The following is a 21,908-nucleotide window of genomic DNA, read 5'->3' as shown; positions in this document are numbered from 1 at the left end:
GAAAAAGAATATAACATATTCTTTTTCTTCTACATATTATGTTGAAGACGTGCCAGCAAAATTAGCCATGTTGTTAGCAAATGTTTTGGCATAAGCAGAATGAAAACAGTAATCAATCGAAAATATCTGAGCTCTTATGCGTCCACATACAATGTATCTTAATTTACCACCCTTTTTTCATCAGCATTTTTACTAAACCAATCAAAACTTGACCTAGTTGTAAAAGTAAGAAGCTCATCACTCAGATGTCACAATGTGCTTTAGTCCATTAGAAAGGCCACGGTGACACAATAAATGGGAAATGGGGGATATTAAAGGTAATCTCTATTCCATTAACAATTCGTTTCCAGACATCTGTGCCGTTGGTTAAAGAAACCATTTCGCCATGTGCGCTAATCAGCGAACAAAGCGCAGTTAGGGTTATACAGCCAAAGGGGGAGAGCCCACGGAGGGATGGGCTTTCCAGCCCATCCCTCCGTGGGCTCTCTGATCTTGGGGAACCTACCCGTGGGTGCAGAGGGCCAGGACGATCCCGTTGTGCCCCTCCAGTGTCTTCTGACAGGTGTAGTTGGTGCAGGTGTCCCAAGCCTTGATGGTCTTGTCCGAGGACCCGCTGAAGAGCAGGTCGCCGTAGACGCAGAGGCACCACACCGGACCCTGGTGGTGAAAGAGGTCAAGGGGTTAGACAAGGTAATAACAGTTTAATTAGCCAAGTTGAAGTAGGGACAGATTTCACTATGTTATTGCAGAAAATGGTGAGATTTGCAGATTGCGTGTATATATATGAAAATATTCTTATTTCCTTAACCATGACAGTCCTCTACATTCCAATTTTCTAAATTTCAACCTGATCATTGTGAAAAATGAGGAGAATAATGGATGAAAATTGTCAGGGATCAGTAATAAAAAAATAATTAAGACATGATGAAATAAAATGAAATGAGAGGAAATTTATTAATTTGCATCAAATACATGTAGTATGAAAATGATGCATACCTGTAGTACACCATCCTCTTTCTCCTTTTCACTGTACAGATGATGACTCTCAATTATCAGGGGACATTTACTTGTTTCCCAACTAGCTAGATTTCATTACCAAAAGCTTAGAGTTTTCTCCTCCCTGGCAGACAAAATGCAATGAACAAAAAATGCCTTTTGCCAAAAAAGTGCCTCTCCAGCATATCGATTTTAATTTACACAGATCTAGAGTGGAAATCCACTAATCCCTCTTCATCCTCACAATCACTGAGAAAACAAAAAGCAAAAGAGAAATGCATCAAATAAGACTGAAATACAACTTTTTCTCAAGTTTCAACTTCATATGATGAAGTGAAATTAATGCTACACACGCAACTGAACGCATGACTCCTACGGAAATGATGTTTGTAAATGTTCATTTCCTGATACTAGACTTCACTGGAAACTTGAATCCCATCTCAATTATTTACTCAAGTTCATATCATGCTCAAACAAATTTCACTTATAATCATCACATTAAGGGCATCCTCCACAATGGTACAATCTTCTTTCAAGGTTTTAGTCCCAACAGCTGATCATAATTCAGCGGGAGTAGGCACGAGCTTTTAAAAGGTCATCGTCTAGTATGTTAAGTTTTGACTGACACACTGCGGAAAGTTGAAAACGCACTGATACCATGACCTTTTTCATTCAAAAGGTCATAGGTCATCGAAGTGCTTGTCGGGTTCTCTTACGTGGATATTGCCACGTGCCAACAATTCCTTGACAAGGTTTTGATATCCTCTGGGTAATCTTCGCGATGAAGAGCAATTGGAATGTACAAACTTTGTGTGAACTCTTGCATTAAAAAAATAACAAACAGCTGAGTGATATGCACTCAATTTTTGCTTCATCTTTTATCCTCAATCATGGATCAAACAACTATTCTGCAGAACGAAGAACATTTCAAAACAAGTTGTAACTGGATGATCTCTCCTATGGTAGAATGAGAATAAAAATTCAAACAGCATCTCCATTTATTACCTGATGTCCCACAAAGGTCCCCTTGCACTTGTACACTTGCTGTGGATCGTAAGCTGCAAAGAACAACAAAGACAGGGCAAGATGATTTTAAGAGAATGAAATACAATCAATCAAATAAACAAAAAGTAGACAAACAAACACAAACAAACAAGTTGTTGAATATCACTACTTTTTTGCTAGTACATGTGCTAGGCAGATATCTAAAAATGCAATGCTGATCGAGAAAGTAATATCTTTAGAGAAGAAGTTGATTTAATCATATCTTGGGACAGAACAGATACAATACTGTGTACAATTAACAGCAAACTGAAGATGTATGTATACAAAAAAAAAATGGTCATTTACCCCCTCAGCACTCCAACAGTATGGGAGTGGTCAGAGGAAAGAGTTTATTACGCTGTTGAAATTGAGGAAAGTAGCATTTCGCTTCATCACCTGGCAGATTGTAATGAGGGCATTGTACTCTTTTAAAACCTAATCTAAAACAGTTTTGTCTTCCATTGGGGTCTCAAAGGTAGCATTGTTGACACTACATACTTCTCCCTTTCTCCACAGACCAACTCCCTAAAGCCAATCAGCAGAAATGATTCATGCCAATCAAAGGCGTTTTTAAAAAATCATGAGCGGGATGGGGGTTTTGACATACACGGTAACCGCGGCACGGTAATCCGATATGTCGTTGAACCCAACCTAGATCGGTCGGACGATAAACGGAGCAGAAAGGATGCTGCAAAGAAACAAAGTTTCTCTCTCTCTTTCTCTCCGGCGGAGAACATTGAGAGTACGACAGGAAGACAATACTGCGATGTACAGTTGATAATCTTTTCAGGTAGGAACCATGTAAGTGAAGCAACAAAAAAAAAAAAAAAAAATAATGTCTTCATCTCTCACATGAAGACGACATGACTAATGCCACCATGCAGGGAAGGAGAATGTCGTGTAACATGTCACGCTATGCAACTTTCGCCAGATCTGTTGGTCGATAACGCCATGATTACACTCACTTCTGTGGCAATGTATGCTCAGGGCACTCTAGTGTTACCGAGTTCTTCTGACCCCAGGCAGACTAAGTGGATTGATAACATTTTTAATTATTCAAAAAAAAAAATTGTCGAAATCTATATGATGAAAAGCAACTGCATGAGGTGTAGTCATTAGAAGTGAACACTATCATTGCCGGCATGTTCCCTCTTTTCATGTACATCTACATTGTATCTATTCTCAAATGAAATGTCATGCAGGTTGAAAGTGAGATCCCTAGATGCAAATTTGACAAAGACCATTCAAAGAAGAAGATAATGACCCAGTACGTATACAACACAATTTTCACTCACTCAATGCCACCATGCGCAGCTCAACATTGCTGTTTTGTTTATATCTTGATATGAATATGCTGTTATAACATCTAACACTGTCTGCAAAATACATGTATCATCTCTTTCTTGTAGACTTTGCAAATTTTGACTAATTAACTGTCACTTTCATCCAAAAAAAAAAAATGTGTTGACAGCTCTGTTGGTTTTTGCCATCGTTGTGATATGCAATGTATATCCCCATGTAAAGATTTTTTTCATACATTTCTCACTCCAAAGAACTATTGCAAATAACTATGATCACACACATGTACTTTAGAAGATATATGACATAACAAACAAAAATATTCTTGTTTTTGAAATTTACAACAAGTGAAGTTCGGTCACTTGGCCCAGCAAACAAAAACTTATGATTGCACAGAAATTTCCCCTCTTAAACTAGACCTGCACAGGTATTTGTTGTTTTTTTTTTCCACCTGCATTGCATTTGTAGCTGTTGTACACTACTCTTGTACAGTATGTTTGTGGGCGTGACACTCGCAACATTCCACAGTAATGTGAATGGCCTCCAGCACAAAATGTGAAATTTGATGATGGTGGGTAATACAGTACTTTTCAGGAGGCTTAACTCTTGGATTACTGCGGCTAAACAACTGGGGGAAATGAACCAAATGCCAGGTAATGTACAACATGTTTACCAAAAGCAAAGACTGCCAGGATGTGGGGTGATTGACCTCTACAGAAGGGAGAGAGTTCATTGACCCACAGATAAATACACAATGCAAAAAGGTCAATGAATTGGCAACATTTAGGTAACCTACAGTGTTGAGGGGTTTTGAGGTAAGAAGAGCCAATCAATAGTCTGTCATACTGTACAGCCCTAGAATCACTTTTGAACAAATTGCATATTAAATATTTCCTTATTACAAAATACTGCATGTTTACATATGTTAGGTAACAAAATGTGTCTAACAATACAGCACTGAGAAATTGGAATTGGCCAACTCTTACCATCTTCCTTCAGAATTCAGGAAATTAAACTTTTTCTTTTCAAACTTTGCAGAAACAAAAGAGGTTGATTTGTTTTATCTCTCCTTTGAGGTGAAAATGACTTGCATTTTTTTGCAATTTGTGAAATGTCCAATAACAGTAGGGCATCCCCATTCACATGCAAAAAACAAAAAGGCATAAAGGCTGTGACTCATTTGAAATATCATCTTCTGTACTTTGCACATGGTATAATAAAGCCATCAAGGTATTGAAGATGCTAATTCAAGCAAGCATATCCAACAAACAAAAAATACCCCCATTCCCGTATCACATTTCTGTCTGAAGATTCCAAGCAATTGTACACAGGAAAAAAGTCAGAATGAGAAATTAGAGGGTACAAGTTGGGAATAGATACTCTGTGCAATTAATGTCAGACCCATTCCCGCAGGAAATCTATGAATGTGAAACTCGTATCGCGTAACGCAAGCAAATTCCTACTGTAACCGCAGAAACGTAATATACCGCAACTTTCTCAGTTTCCTCGTTCCCCTCCGACTCAACGTTATCTCAGACTGGTGTTTGTTTCTGAATTGTGGCAGAAATCCGACATGATCCCAGCGAGTTCAGGTAATTTCCCCCTCCAAATGACTTATTCACTTCTATTCTGGTCCCCTCCTACAGGACACCATGCTTTGAGAACTTGCTCCAAAACTGATGGATGCATGACCTGCTCCGAAATCCATTCACTGTCTACAATCTACAAAATTATGGCCTCAACTTTCTTCATCTACCTCTGTTTTTCATCCTTTTCCTTCTTCTTCTTTTTTTTTTGGTCATATTTTCCTCCTCCTCCGTCTTCTTTTTCTTCTTCTTCTTCTTCTTCTTCTTCTCCTCCTCCTCCTCCTCCTTTTTCTTCTTCTTCTTCTTCTTCTTCTTCTTCTTCTTCTTCTTCTCCTCCTCCTCCTCCTCCTCCTTTTTCTCCTTCTTCCTCTTCTTCTTCTCCTCCTCCTCCGCCTTCCTCCTCCGCCTTCCTCTCCTTCTTCATCATCTTTTCTTCTCATGGGAACGTTCATCATGGAAGAGATTTTTAATTCACAACCCACCTAGTTATACATTTGGGCATATAATGAAAGAGTGGTTTTATAATCGATGGTAACTCTTTATGTGTCATGGCATAAACCCCCTGTGTGCCACATTATTCAGAGACACCAACGTTGTCACGCTTTGGGAAAACAAATCCATGTAACTTTTATAGATTGCTGTTTAACTGGACCTGTAGTGAGCAAAGGTGTAGAGAAAATGCCAACATTTGCTTTGATGTAAATTGTATAACAAATCTCTTATTGGTTTTCTTTCAAATGACCAGAAACTACATTATTGCAAAGAAAAAACATGACTTTTGCACACAAAATAGTGACAGAAATTCAGATTTTACACAGAAATTCAGTAAGAGAACATCGCTTGCTAGTTAATCACCACATAAAATGCAAGCTATATGTGAGAGGAACAAAATCATGAGAAAAGCTTTCATTGTACTGTGGCCTTTGGCGACTTATCGATCAGTTTGGGGGGCCTTGTGCATTTGCGCAGAATATGCGAAGTTGGCACGCCGTCAACTGAGTCAGGCATGCGAACGTGGCACATAAAGAGTTAAAGTTTAAAAGATGTTAGAGTGGTTTAATCATCACTATGAAATTCTGGAAACTGTTAGAGTGGAAATATTTGCATAATCACCAGACAGATGAACTATGTAAGTTCTTTGCTATTATTGTGCACATTGTACCAGCAAAAAGTATAAAGTTAATGGAAAAATGCAAAAAGAAAAAAAAAAAAGGTGCACATTTATTATTTGTATTTGTATCACTTCGTGCAAAAAAAAAAAAAAAAAAAAATCCACACAGGGAAATATTCCATCTTCCCAGCAGTGCACGAGCTTCATTGGACTTATTTTACCGTGGAGGTTACCAGCAGTCTTGAAAAGCTTTACCAGGGGGAAAAAAAAACCCAAACCCAAACAACAAAAAAACAACTTGTGACTGGCTGCACGTCTGCATTCAGTATAAGGAATATACCTTTCATGTGACATGCTGTGAGACACGCTGTTGCAGCTGAATTGCCCAATTCACACCAACGCCTTAACACCATTTTGGCAAAAAGCCCATTCCCACCTATTTTTTTTTTTTTTTTTGTCAATTTTCACACGAGGAGTCAATCTCTCTTAAATCCATCCATGAACCCTTTACAACCCAAGTTGGGTGTTTCTGTCTAAAAAGATCTCTTTAAAATTGGTCATAGTCCTGAGAGATCATCAAAGGTGATTGCCTTCCCTAAGTGACTCAGCAAGTTTTCAAAAAACCAAACCCATGATAATGACCTTTGACCGATTTCCTTCCCTGCCTATCTTTCTTTCTCTCCTAGTTTCTTCTCCATTCTCTTTCTCTTCCACAGAATTCATGAGGAGCGAGCAGTCACCCATTTTTTTCCAAATCTGTGTCGTTTTTTTTTTTGTCAGCTTCATGATTCATGGTTGTCGCTTGTAATTAAAGTAGGTGGTGCTGAGCTAATCTAATCCATTATCACGCAATCACTTCGCGCCAAATCTAATCAGCCTCATTTGTTCATTCAGCGCCAGATGATGAGTAGCTGAAGAATTTCTCTATAGGTGGGACACACACGTAGAAATAAATGGAAGAATTGTTTTCCCCTCCCTCCCTTGTCCCATTCTCAACCCCTCCCTCTGAATAGAACGTTCCACAGGGAACATTTCTTTTTATGGCAAGTTGATCAGCTTGTGCACCAAATTTGGAACTATGTCAAATTATGATGTCACAGCGTAAACTTTAATCGAATTCACCAAATCCTTCAGCACTCAGTTTAAAGCACTGTGCAGTTAACTGTATCTCTACAAGCTGAGCCAACTAATCATTCTCAAGCAACAACAGATAAAATGTTTTCGAAAAAAAAAAAAATCACACACAACTTAACCATAAGATATTTCACAAATTTCTGTCAGAAAACGATTTCACAGAATTTTTAAAAACTACATGTATTTCATATATTTGAATTGACTCTCTGCTCTTAAATTTGCAGGAGTACTTACAACAAATCTACAGGATGCAAAACTGCCTCAGTACATCTAAACTAGTTCGGCACAATTCAGACTTTTCTACAAATAATTCAAGAGTTCCAGTGGATTATTCACTTTACCAAAGTGCTTATTTCTGTAACACTCTACCACCATGCAAAAAGCATATATACCCTTCTGTAACTTTTAAAGAATGCAAGTATTATGTATGTTAGCCATGCCAGCCACGAAACGAAACTAAAGTCATGTCCTAATTTTATTGCAACAAGTACAAGGATCTCACATCTGACCCAGAAAAGGAAGAAATCCCTCAGAGTATGAGTCAAACTTGTTTTATCTCCAGTCTGGTCGCAGGGAAACATTTCCCCGACTGCAGCACCATGTGAGCCATGTGGTGCAAGCAAATGGATTACATCACAGGGACTAATGATTTTATCCAGATACGATTACCCGACCATTGCTCCCAATTTTGCACGACAAAAGTTCGAGTAACAGCCTCGACATATGAAGGGGTGTGGTTCCGCTGAGGACTTTGTGCTCGGTGCTCTGTGCACCAGTGCAGATTTTCTGCATTACTTGGAGGGTGTGACTACTTCACGCCAAATTACCAAGCTTTCAAACTCTTGCCATCTGTGAAACTCCCTGAGGCCCCACGGATGTTTCGCCTTACGGCAAAAACCATCTAAATTGTCTGGCAGATCCCCAGCCTCTCCATAAACATACTTGTAGTGGGGCTTTTGCAATTTTCTTTCAAACCAATGCCTTTTTGAAAATGACATCAGTTGAAAGTTGACATTACCTTTCGGTTCAATTGTGCAAGTGCATTATTGAGAGGCTTTCAAACTGGAAAACACAAAAACAAAAACTTCTGAGCTTTTCCTTTCAAGAAAGGGGTCGGTCAAAAACTTTGAAGCACCACCAGAATTCTTATCTTTAAGCGAGTCTGTCTTCACGTCTACCCTAGATGACAAGTCTTCAGTCTGAATCATTGAAGCTGTTGCCATGGCAACGCAACCTATTGCATGCATCACGCTGTCTGACTGCTGTCTGAGTCACCTGTTCGTGAACTTCCCTCCAATCACAGCTGGGCCTTGAGTGGACCTGGCCTACATTGTATGCCAAGACTTGTCTATTTCAATACCAGCTCTGTTACGAGTGTTACGAGCTCTGTCACGGATGTTTCGCCTTACGGCAAAAACCATCTAAATTGTCTGACAGATCCCCAGCCTCTCCATAAACATATTTGTAGTGGGGCTTTTGCAATTTTCTTTCAAACCAATGCCTTTTTGAAAATGACATCAGTTGAAAGTTGACATTACCTTTCGGTTCAATTGTGCAAGTGCATTATTGAGAGGCTTTCAAACTGGAAAACACAAAAACAAAAACTTCTGAGCTTTTCCTTTCAAGAAAGGGGTCGGTCAAAAACTTTGAAGCACCACCAGAATTCTTATCTTTAAGCGAGTCTGTCTTCACGTCTACCCTAGATGACAAGTCTTCAGTCTGAATCATTGAAGCTGTTGCCATGGCAACGCAACCTATTGCATGCATCACGCTGTCTGACTGCTGTCTGAGTCACCTGTTCGTGAACTTCCCTCCAATCACAGCTGGGCCTTGAGTGGACCTGGCCTACATTGTATGCCAAGACTTGTCTATTTCAATACCAGCTCTGTTACGAGTATATAGCAAAACTTTCTATTTTCCCTCCCTTTCCTCAATTCCTGATCTCTTGCTCTCTCTAGCTACATCTTCTCTCTGTCTCTCTAAACCATTTGTCTGTCCCCCTCTCTTTCTCTATTCCATCAATTTATCTATCTATGTATGAATACATCTGTTATTCGATCTACCCAGGGTATCTGCCTAGGAATCCATCTATCCAACAGATCTACTTATCTATTCATCTATCTCTCTCTCTCTTTCAACTCATCTGACTACAAATCATCCATCCAGGGTTTTCACTAAACTCTCACATGTACAGATGAATGTTCTACTGAAGATAACATTCTGACAAACCCAAATCATGAAATAACACGTCAAGCTCTACTCATCAAATCTGAAAGGGGCACAGGCCGGTTGTTTTAACACCTTTCTGATCACAAAATGACACATTCCCTATTCGCTCTCCTTTTGAGAAGAAAAACATCACAAATGACATATGATACACTTCATCTGTCAAAGGTTTATATACTGGTATTGATAGGTAACAAACAGCATAATGCTACAGACTCATGTGCTGCATACAGCATCATCAGGCATAGTGAAAACACAAAAACAGAAGACCAAGTCATTTGAGACTAGCAAATACCCCTTAATTCCGCATTTACAACGGATTAATATACAAATCTCATTGTTTGAGGAAGAGTTCAACATTTTCTTCAAACCAACTTCAAAACAGGAGAGGGGAGAAGATTTATGTCACTGCTTTAAAATGCATGCACAAACACACATGATGAGTTGACATGGATCGGACAGGTCTCTGTGAATCAATTCAGGGGTGTCTGAAACCGTCAAAACAAATGCACTAGGGGGACTTAAAGGGCAGATGAAGTGCAGTCACCCCGACCGATCTCGGGCGATGGGTGGTGCTTTAAACCCTTGCCAAAAACCTCATCACACCCTACACAATGCGGATTACAGGTTAGACGTGCTGGATCCACGCAGACCACATACTAGCAAACAGGGACACTCGAAGGTCACTTTGGGGAACATCCGGGCAAAATAAGAGATCTTTTCTGACTGGAATTTGACGGGGAAGGCTCACCAGCGATGGACAAGAAAAACAGCGACAGACAACAAAAACAGGATGAGGCTGTGTCGGACCAGCCCCCAATATGTCCAGGGAAACTGCCGAGCTGTTTTTGAAGGAATTTGGGAGTAATCTAGGCCTTTCTATTTCTCTCTTTTGGTTTTCAGTGTGGGCACATGAACAACTGTGACAATAACAGGCATTAAGAGATGACACTACAATGTAGGTCTTGACGCTGTCACATACCAAAACCGAAAGGTCATCGAAGAGTCATCATTCCCGCGCCGTGGGCTGTTGGCCATAATAGCATTTTGTGAAATATAAACGCCAAAATGAGTTAGCAATATCCTCCCTTCTGATTGGGCAATAAAAGCAATCTTGCCACTGTGTTGCTTGCAATTATGACACAGGCCAAAATGATTATCACAAGAAAACAGGAAACTTGTTGTTTTGGCAAGAGAAATTGGCCACAATGGGTTTCTCACAGCTTTGCATTCTAGCTATTTGAGTTCAAATGATGGAAACAGCATCTTGGGGGCAATAGATGTTCAGCGACCTGCAAACAACCATATTGTCATCAAGGAAGATAAATGCCTAACAACTCTTAGAGCATCATCAATGCACATGGCATTGATGGTCCACTAAAACCACCAAACTGAGATTTTCTCTAATTTTGCAGAGCAAAGACTTGGACAAGAACCACAAAAGATACTTTCATTGATCTCCAAAAATCACTACTTTTCTTTTTGACGAGAAATGGAAAGCTGGATTTCTTTTTTTTCTCTCACCTCCAGCGGCTCCCGAGTTGAGCCTGGCGTTGATGACAGACAGTTCATGGTTGACCATGGAGTAGTTACGGTCGTGGTCAATGAGATCCTCCGAAATACTGCGCTGGTTTTCATCCAGCTCGACTGAAATGCCAGACGATGAGATAGAGATTATTATTAAACATACCGTATAATGGAACACAACATATCACAACCTGTTACGCAAGTTGTGTCATACACACATAAAATGTACCATCATACATGTACTCATCCTGAAAAGTTCATATGCATATTTGTTTGGGATAAGGTTTGACATTTAAAATTTGATCTCAGATACCATACCTCTACATGATACTGGTAGCAGAGCAAGGCGGCACAGTCTTGTTGAGGTTTGTTAAACCAGTACAGAGTAAAGGTACAATTTCTCAATGTGATGAACATATTGGTCCTGCAAGTATTTGAAAGGTGGGTTTGAATAATCATCTACATTTCATCAAAAAGTATTTGTAGGGGATTTCACTTTTTTTTCTGGATCTTCCTGGATCATAGGTCTGAAGAATGGTCCAAGAAATACTCATCAAAGTCTCTAAAAGTGGAACATTGTCTACTGGAGCCATGGAAGATACGCAGAGCCTCTGCGGTCATACAGTGCAATATTTTTTGTCCGGTGGAAGCCACTTTAGCTCCTTCTCCGTGGCTTCAGGAGCAGTTTCACAGGTACACATGCAAATTCTATTAATAGATGGCCTCTATTCTACCAGACTTCACAGCAAAGACCACAATATGGAATGGTGCAGCAGGTTGTATTAAAGCTATAGGGAAGATTGTGGAGTATGTTCCCCATCGAGGGAGACTCTTGCACTGAGATGGGGTATTGAATCTTGAACCCACTCAAGCAGTGTGGGTGAGGTAGAGATCTCCACTCATTTTTCTTGAAAAATGCAATGGACTCACTTGCTTCACTGCAGATAGGTTTGTGTTTTTGATGAAATCTGGAGAGACTCTAGCTGTGTTTGCTCATTTATGGTACTTCCCTATTCAAACTAATTCACTTTTGTATTTCTGTATGCACCTTCAAATGAAATAGGTGAGGCACAGTTGTGATGTTAATAACAAAAAAATTAAGCTTTGTGATACAGCTCAGAGAAATTCACGGTAAGAATAGCATTACAAATTATTTAAGCATGAGTTGAATCTTTCTGCTGGTACAGTGTACCTCTAACCAATGAATTGGTCACCTAGCTACATTCATACAAGAGAGCAGATACAGCAAAACTTACCAATGGACTTTTCCACTCGACTCATGTTGTCATCCAAGTAATCTGCAAGGTGGAGTGAAAAGAAAAGTAAAAGATTGAATAGATGAAATTTGCCTTTAGAATCTTTCGTCCAAGCAGGAAACTTTTTGATTAAGACATAATGGAAAACTCTGAGAGATGAGAAACTTTGCTGTGGACTGTAACACAGAATTTTCTCATCTTCCACACCAGAAGCGTCGGTGTATTGTTTCACCCTGCGACCAGACAGAGGAACAGTCTTGTTCTCTCCGGCGAGATGGAATCTGAGGAGGAGGACAACTCACTGCATCACAATCCTGTCTCACTTCTGGGTTCTCACGGTGCTCGGTAGAGGAGCGCAGATACCACAGCACAGATACCACAGCAGAATGAAATAGCTCGGTGTAGAAACAGTACACTAGAGTGCATTACAGTACTTTGAAAAAGTACGCAAGTGATAATCGATCCATTCACTGAAAGGCAACAAGACGGATCTTACAGATGGCTCAACACTTGCTGGCCAAGACAGAAAAGGAGAATCTCCCCCCCCCCCACCCTCAAAAAAAAAAAAAAAAAAAAAAAAAATTGATTGCCGTATTGGTGGGGCGCGCTTCCCAAATTAAAACATTCAGCAACGGAATCACAATTTCACAGACAGGAGGCTAAGAGAAGCATTGTCTACTCTGTGTATTTGGGATGGTAGACATTTGAAGGTGTAGAGCACTGTAAAGAAGTGAAAGTACGTTTTGCAGATGAAACATGACACAAAGTTCGGGGGGGGGGGGGGAAGTGTACTTTGTATCATACAAATGTCTTTACACCACTCAATCAACCCAACTCTAAAAAAACCAGGAACCCGTGTATGTGTTTAGCAGCATGTCTATACCAACAGTCTGATTAAATCTGGTTCACACACGCACATATACACACACTACAAAAAAAAAGTTAAAATAGATTCCTGATAATTGGAATAGACCTCACTCCTAAAAATGAACCCCCCCCCCCCAAAAAAAAAAAAAAAAAAAAAAGGAGATGAAGCATGTTGGTAAAGCACCAACCACCAACATGGATATAAATATGTAGGACCAGCATTATTATTTTTGATTTTCAAAATGCAGCATGTCAGTGATAAACATGGTAGATGTTGATCTTTATTTGGATGTGTACAGTTGTATGTGACCAAATATCCAACAATGATAATTAATCCTTCTGCAAATCTGCAAAATAACAGCAAAATCGTATCAATTTCTTCTCGAATGACTTCTCAAATAAACTGGACAATGGCTTCATACTTATCACATGAAATTCTTTTAACACTTCAGCAACATTCTAAAGAGAATAAAAAGTTGCATGACAATGAAAGAAAGTGTTTGAACTTCTCACCTAAAAGCAAACATACACACTGAGACAAACTAATACAGAGAAAATGATCAAGTTGCTACCAGGATTTCAGCATGCCATTTTCAACAGTCCCTGTCATAATACACTCAGGGTGTACTCACCACGAACACAGTAAGAAGCCACGAAAATCACGAAAAGGGGGAGCAAAACTCAGGTAGGCTCTGAGACGGAGAGGTCAGGGGAGAAGCGATGAACGAAGCCTCACGTTCCCAGCCGATTTGAAAATCGCTTTCACGGGGGATACCTCTCGCCAGAAAAAAATAAATAATGAAGTTGGGTCCTTAGCAACAGAGCCCTAGCAACGGGAAGACGGAGGGATGATGACGAATGGTGTTTGCGCGCATTAGTTGGTGCGCCGCAGATTGCTACTCTGGACGACCAATGCTACAAGCTCAGGTCGATGACACGAGCAATTATGCAAGGAGGCTGTCGATGCAAGATGGGATGACAACCAGTGGATCTCTCTCGGAGAGCGTGGACGACTTGTCACTGCCGATGCACTTTCACAAAATGATCCCGATCCAACAGACGGCAGCTATCGTCACTCACTCCATAGAACTTCCACCGACACCCAAAAAAGGAGAAAAAAAAAGAGAGAAAAAAAACATTTCCAGCCACGGCTTTTCCCTGCCTACCACAAAGTCCGATGTCAGGGTTACATCCTCAATTTGCTGCCCTGCTGCGTCAACACACACACACACACACACACAAACACACACATTCACATGCAATTCCCAAGTGACAAAGTCGGCCTTCCAGAACGGATGAGATTGGGACCTGCCCCTCGCTCCTCTACAAGTTTTTGATGTTAACGGTCTCCAGAGCACACACAAAAAAAAAGATCGAGAAAAAGAGAGAGAGAGAGAATGAGGAATTAAGAGAAACATAGGCGAGAAATCATGTGCATATATCTACTCCCAAGAACCAGCTGGCCGGAGAAAATACATTCCAATCAGAGGGCAAGAGAAACGTTTGTCAAAACTGCCAAACGTCCTTTTCGAAAACGGGCTAAGGGGAGAAGGGGGGGGGGGGGGGCTTCTGCACGAAGGGCGTAGACAAGCAGAGGGGATAATAAGTAAGGGAAGTGATAGATTAGCCTGTAATCAAGGAGGTACTCTTGATTAGAGCTCGAGGGATTTGGCATGAACAATAATGGGTGTGGACACCATTTCCCCTCTCCTATCTCGTCTCTCTCTCTCCCTATCTCTCTCTCTCCCCAGTTTTTATCTAACATTTTGGTTCATTTCAATGTTCTGCAACCCCTCTATGCCACCTCCGATTACTGCGGAAATTTGGGGTAGGCAGCCAGCATTGGTGGGGGGGGGGGGGGGGGGAGGAGCTAGGGAGATATACTGATTCAGAGGAGGAACTCGATATCTATCTATGATACATGAGCCCAGCAAAAGTCTAGGTGTGCTCACCCCAGCCAGCTGAGTATTCTTTCCTTACCAGTGTGACTCATACCTATCACTGCTATCCGTCCCTTCTTGCTTCATTCATCTATCTCTATACCCTTTTGAAAGGAAAATATATATCTTTCCAATCTAATCAATCTAGTCATTCATTTCCATTAAGTCCTTAATGACACAAGATGTATTCATACTAATCATGTGATAATATATTACAAGAACATACCATTATTTTGATGTTTGTGTTATCTATGTACAGTATATTTTTGGAAATAAGAATAAAAAATTAAAGAATGAATGAATACATTGTATTTGAGAGAAAGAGAGAGAGAGAGGGAGGGAAGAAGAGGACGCGATTGGAAGAGAGAGGGAGAGGAGAGACTGCCAGACAGATATACATGAAGAGAGAACATACTGTCAAACCAGAAATTTCGGTGTGCACGAAATTTTTGCAAATATTGCCTGGAGCTACGATTCGCAAAAGTATATGTAAAATGCATGGAAAAGTTTTTGTTCACATAATTCAGTACATGTAGCAAACATGTAGTTTTTGCACATCAGCAATTCGCAAAAGTTTCACGCTGCGAAAAAGGCCGTCCGCTCCAATTTGTGAAAGTTTCATGCCGTGAATGTTTCTGGTTTTACATTTATATGTAGTGTCACAGAGTTCAAGTGAGGTCCTAGTGTAATGATAATACATTGTGTTCGTTCCCAAAACTAACAAACCCCAGATGACATCCTTTTAAGGTCTGGCCTAGCCACAATCATACACAAGTCCGAGTCACACCCCAAGAGTATCTGAGTGGGATCGCTGCGGGCTGGGGGGAAGTGTCCATCCTGGTGAAAGTCAGCACGCCTATCAATGCTCGGGCCACGAGCATGATCGACAGCTTCACGGCCACAGGGGGGCACGGATAGCCCTGCAGCTGATCCCTAGTCTACAACCTGTTGCCGCCCTACATCAGTCATGTCTTGCATGAACCCGCATCCCGTATGTACAGTCATGCCGGAACCGAGTTCATCCCCAATTGGATTGGATGGGGCGATTAAGATCTCGATCTCTAAAGTCGGACCACACATATTTCACATACTATGGAAAGATTACATTCTTCACTTTGAAACTGATTAATCATTTAAATATTTATTAATTTTTTTACTGACTCTTGTGAAAGGGAAACTGTCCCTTTCCATAAATACACTATTATTTACAAAAGCGACATATTCACTTCTGGGCGTGATTATCGCATCCCGAACTAAATTCAGCCCTTCGGACGCACCCATAAAAATTCAGCAAATGAAAGAGTCATGCGTGAAACTTGTTGATTTCTGGCACATACATTAATTTAGATTAACCTAGAATGACAATGTGACAAGCCTCATAGCATGATTTAACTTATTCTTGCCACACACTGAACTTCAATTTTATTCCCTATTCATTGCCTAGAATTCAAAGATCTCCCTCTCAATAAATAATTCCGACAAAAGCTACACCAGGAAAAGAAAGTCCCTCACACAACTTAACCTTTGTTGTTGTTGTTGTTTTCTCAAGGAAAGGTCTGCTAAAGCTTGACAGCAGGGAGTACAATGTACATGTAAATATCTGGCATACACAAACACATTGTCAACTCGACCAAAACCACTTTAGCATAGGCTTAATCACAAACTTCGACAATTCAAAGCATTTTTATTTTCTTTCTACCTGCAACGCATGCATGTCAAAAAGAAGTACATGTTACTGTAGAAGTATGACCTTTGGTTTTCAGCCAGCAAGAAATATACTACTCTTTTCCCTTACACTTTGACGAGAAAAAACAAAATCAAAATCACAAAAAATATTTCCATGAAATGTAATAGCACTACTCTATGATCAGTCTGATACATACAAAGTACACACACACACACACACACACACACACACACACACACACACACACACATTATACACACAGAAACATTACTTGATTTGTTACATAATCCCAATGAAATATTTGAGGTTGCTTCATTGTCCAATGTCCCACACACCAAAGTGTGAAAAAAAAATGATCTTATAATAGCATCATGTGCTACAAATTATATTTTTTGGCAGGAAAACAAAATTGGCACAGATATATATCACTGACACATCTATGTGTGCGGCAGGCATCAAATTGGCAACCACAACCAAAGGGTATTCTCACGCTGGTGTCATTGACTTCACAACTTACAGTTGTACATATCACCCGTGAAAAGTGCACTATAAAGAATGGAGGGTTCTTCTGTTGTATCAGACCAACTTGTGTGTTCATTTATTATCTTTTCTTTCGGGGAGAGGGCAAGGGGATGGGAAACAAGAGTGAAAATTGGCAATTCACATTGTAAAAGTATCAAGTTCCACATTAGCTTGCTCTGATCATTTTATTTTTCTTTGAAATAATATCAAAATATCAATTGAGAAAGACGTGGATATTTACATATCTCATAAATTGCTATTAATCACTAGAAAAAAGTGAAAGACCACATGGTGAAGAATTCCAGTTTTGTTTTAAATGTCAAAATAGTTTCAAACATCTCTTTCAAAGCAGGCACAACATGGGCATACCGTTCCTAAGTCATTGGTAAAGCTATCACAAACTATTCTGTGCTGATTGCTAGTAGTACAATGTACTCAGCAAATTGCAATCTGATGTACATCATTTTTAAAGACAAACCAAATCATTGACTGAACTGCAATCTACCGGTTAGATCCAGTCCAGTTCCTAGAATTATCCCAACTCTTCCATCCTTCTACGTAGAGCCAAGCAGTCAAATCTCCAGATCCCATTCATTGCCCTTTAATACTCTGCCAGCGCTGAAACAGACCGCATAGCAGGAATTGATCGCTAATTAATGACAACCATCGATTGCAAAACGCGCTCCGCCAAGCGGTGGCAGTGGTGTGTGTGAATGGAAGAGAGGGGAGGGGAGGGGAAAGGGGAGGGGGAGGGGGTGGAATGGGTGTCCTTACTCAGGTAGAGTTGGCCCCCATCGCTCCAGCGGCTGGGGTGTCTGAGAGCGGAAAGGGTGGATTTAATTAAGTGCCTGTGAGAAAGCTCACGGCTGAAGGGAACACTGCCAAAATGGCAGCCATCTTGTCAACGACTCCAAGGCTACGAGGGGTATTAATGCAGAGAGGGGGAAAAAAAAATCAGGCTATCCGGGATAGGTGTGAGATTAGCAAATATTGGAAGACAATTAATACCCCCATCATCAGAGGAGAGTCCCTTTTGTTCAGCTCGATCAAAAGTTAATGAATATTGTCAGCAGCTTCCTCACATAAGTTTGCATCAAGTGTCACAGAAGAGACACATACTTGCTTTCCATGTTGTACAATGCCGATAACATGGGGCATTGTAGAATTGTGAGACTGAACTCAATACACCATAAACTGCTTTTGTAAATGCTTGCATTTGACAAATGGTGCTTTCCCTGACCTCAGGAAAGTTTATCTCATTTGCATGATTGATCGACAAAATGTCATTTCAAAACCCGCCTTTCAAAGTTTATTGACCTCTCATGCAGACACTGTTCACAGATGGTCAATGGCAAGAAAGAAACAAAGCCTGCCTGAAAGCAGGCTCTGTGCATTGCCTGACCTAGCAACAAGGAATTCAAACATCTGAAAGCAAAAAGAAAAGAGAGACAAACCAAATGAAAAGCTCATCACTGAACTAGAGCCAAGATAATATCTGTGAATCTATTGCAACGGTACATTTAATTGTCCAGTCTGCCGTACACTGCCTACTATCCTAGACATATTTTACTAGACACATATTTCCCTTAACTCTCTCTCTCTCGGATATACAATGTATGATGATTGCTCAAATTTTCAATACATAAAGCACCTGAATGTAACATTTATTTGTACCTGAATGTTGATAAGTTAAAGAAATTTATTTGTAAAAAAAAAACAACAAACAAACAAAGCTGACTTGCATAGGTCTGCAGGGGAAAAAAAATAACACACAAATCGCCAAAAACAGTTAACAAGCCCACTGCTTTCATTTTTTAAATGTATGACACATTGTATCAGAGAATATTCGGAGCCAGCACACAGCCACTATATCACTATTCCCTCCCTCCACTTTTGCAGATCCTTTCTCATTCTTTCAACAATTCCCTCATGTGTACACAGAGATGCCGTCCATCTACACATACCAAATTGTCCACACCCCTGAACCTAACTGATTGCATAACAATGCTAGTCACACACGCACAGGCCAAATCTCTTTACATAATTTCATTCTCCAGGCCTTCTGAAAGACACCCAGCAAACCAAGTGACACATAATTGTGGGCTCGGCAGAGTGAGTAATTCATTTAGCATGATACATGAGTAGCTGCGCACGTGCGTACACATCCCCTCGATTCGTCAGGATCGTGGTATGGAGACAACTTGCTCTGCAGCCCGCTCCGAGAGTTTCCCAGAAAACAGGAGCTGGCCACTAATTTGCATTAGAATGCCACGTTAGCCACTCCTTTGTGAAATCCGTTCTGAGGGCCACTCCTTTGGACTAGCTTATGCAACGTGTGACGGGTCAAACCCCTAAGCCATCATGGCACAATAGAAAGGTTCTGTATATAATTCCATTAGAAGTGCAATGACCTTTGGTGATTCTGGTACGATTTAAAAGAAAACCCTTTGATGACCCACATATCTAAAGCAGATGTGAAATCTACAGTGTAATGTCTCGCTGTATGAGTTCGGCCTCAAACAGTGCAAGAAACACTCGCACCAGTTGTTTCTGGAATCAATGTATCCCTGCAAGAAAGAACATTCTCAGATTTGTAAAAACAATTCGTGTGCAAACACAGACCCTGCCAAAAAAGACAAAGTAAGGAAAAAAGTTGCATCATACTTGAGCACAATCCAAATATCCATGACAGAAATTGTTCCATGAGCTACTTTTCATTCATCAGGAAAAAATAAAAAATAAAGCGCAAATATTATGATTACATCAAGTGAAAAGTATCACAAATACATGTATGACCCTAAAGAAAAAAAGAAAGAACACGTCAGAAGCATGCAGCTCTCAGGATCAAAGTGCGTACAATCACTGCCATCACGGCGGAACCTCCCAAACCATAAAACAGATCCGACCTTTTCCCCGTTAATTAATTGCTAATTAACGAGACCGCTGCTGGGGGAGTCCTCGTATACGTTCCCGCTCCGCAGCCGACACCGCTCCTGCTAATGAACTTGGCCGCATACACCCACCTTAGTCACCTCGTGCAGTCTTGCAGGGGGCGGCCCCAGCCGCAGTCACCGACACCAGCGCTCATGCCTATTAAGGACTCTATTGATCTCTATCTGAATGCTCTGTGAAAAGCGTGTTCTCACCGGGCTTAACACTAATGTGTGAGTTCATGGGCCAATACGTGACACAATCAACATCTGTGCTGTGAATATATTGATTAAATATGTATAGTACACTTCGTCGTCACTTGAGATTCCACAGGACTTTGCACCTCATTTATATGCTGAAACATAAAAACTCTTACTTGGAAATATATAACTACATTGTATGTGTATATGAATTTAAAACATTACAGTCAGACATTTACAACCAGACTTTGATTCAACAAATGATGATCATACCTTTGGCTACACTATTTTCGTTCATTTTATTGTTTATAAATTCCTGCTTTCTAATGTTTTCATTTCAAGTTTTAAAAAAACACAAAAAAACACAAAAAAACACACACATGTCTGCACCCGAAACTGATTTACTTGCCACAAGAATTTGTCTATGATTCTTTCAAGTTTCCGAACATCATATTACTTGATCAAAGTTGTTCCCCTGTATAAAATGTTTTACATCAAAAGAAAAGTAAAGTGTATGTGAAATGGAACACTGAATACTGGGCATGTTTAGGAGACTGGAGTGTGAACACATCCGGCAGGTACAGTGTTGCTGCTAATTGGGCCAGCGCCTTGTGAGTGAGACACTAATAGATTGGGATGCCTCTTAATGAGGCAGGGTTCTCACTTGTCAGCTTGTCTTAATTACTCTGACGATTCTCCCAAAGTTGACACGGGACACATGTCTGCACTATTCCTGAATCTCCGATGGAGGGGGAATGTCGCTTTTTAGCGATGTCAACTTGTACCATAATGCAATATGTCAGTTTTAAGTTATTCAGTATCACATACAGATGTACTTGTATAAAGCATGTTACCACATACACACGTCTACAAACACACACACATACATATACTCAAAACATGAAACTAACAACACAGCCTGCCAAAATAAATGTGCCTCAACACATTTACGCAGCATTGCGCATCATTCTTAGGAAACAAAGCCCCCATGAACTGCTAATTATTGAACAAGGACACGCTCTTCATCAAGTTTTATCAAAATTACAGTACCGGTAAATAACATTTTCTAGGGAAAAGATTAGAGACAACCTTGTACTGATTGATATATTTATTATTATTTGAATATTGAGGCTTCATGTCAATGTACTGCGCAGAAATTTGGACCACTGGAGCTGCAATATTTTGCCTGGGGTGTACCAAAGAACTGATCTCACAAAATTTGCAATGACAGAATTTATTCCCTAGACTGATAAGATGGCCCCTTAAACATGACTTGCAAATTTTGCATCCAAGCCAGAAATATGGGGTGTAGGTACAACTATGAAACCATTTCATCATGCTTATTACCCTTCCCAAACTTTGGCTTACTGCATATTATGGTTGCTTTATACACTGCAGGGATTTGCAGCTCTCGATGCACTTTTCTCGGAAGGAAGTGTAAAGACGCGCAACCACAAGAGGGAGCCCTTTTTGTTTTCCACAGGGCTTCCAATCAAACCCCCTGCCCAGGATTGTAGCCAGTGCAGTTGACCTCTGTATCTTCGAAAACCAATTTCTCCTTCCTCATCTGATTACCAGTATC

At 40.3% G+C, this 21,908-nt stretch overlaps 1 protein-coding gene across 1 annotated transcript in view; it reads right to left on the bottom strand.

The window, feature by feature from the left end:
- Positions 1 to 21,908, bottom strand: part of LOC139741085 (E3 ubiquitin-protein ligase TRAF7-like) — a 96,672-nt gene that overhangs the window by 5,928 nt on the left and 68,836 nt on the right. Inside the window, exons 12-15 of the mRNA XM_071651674.1 lie at positions 12,180 to 12,221; positions 10,921 to 11,043; positions 2,002 to 2,054; positions 506 to 657 (exon numbers count right to left, since the gene is read on the bottom strand). Coding sequence (XP_071507775.1) covers positions 506 to 657; positions 2,002 to 2,054; positions 10,921 to 11,043; positions 12,180 to 12,221 — 370 coding nt within the window. The remainder of the gene's footprint in view (positions 1 to 505; positions 658 to 2,001; positions 2,055 to 10,920; positions 11,044 to 12,179; positions 12,222 to 21,908) is intronic.

Source organism: Diadema antillarum, unplaced genomic scaffold, assembly GCF_040938485.1.
Source record: "Diadema antillarum isolate AM-2024a unplaced genomic scaffold, OU_Dant_1.0 seq00000901_RagTag, whole genome shotgun sequence".
NCBI classification, from domain to species: domain Eukaryota; kingdom Metazoa; phylum Echinodermata; class Echinoidea; order Diadematoida; family Diadematidae; genus Diadema; species Diadema antillarum.
The sequence above is the reverse complement of the archived record's forward strand: the minus strand, read 5'-3'. Positions and strand labels throughout refer to the sequence as shown.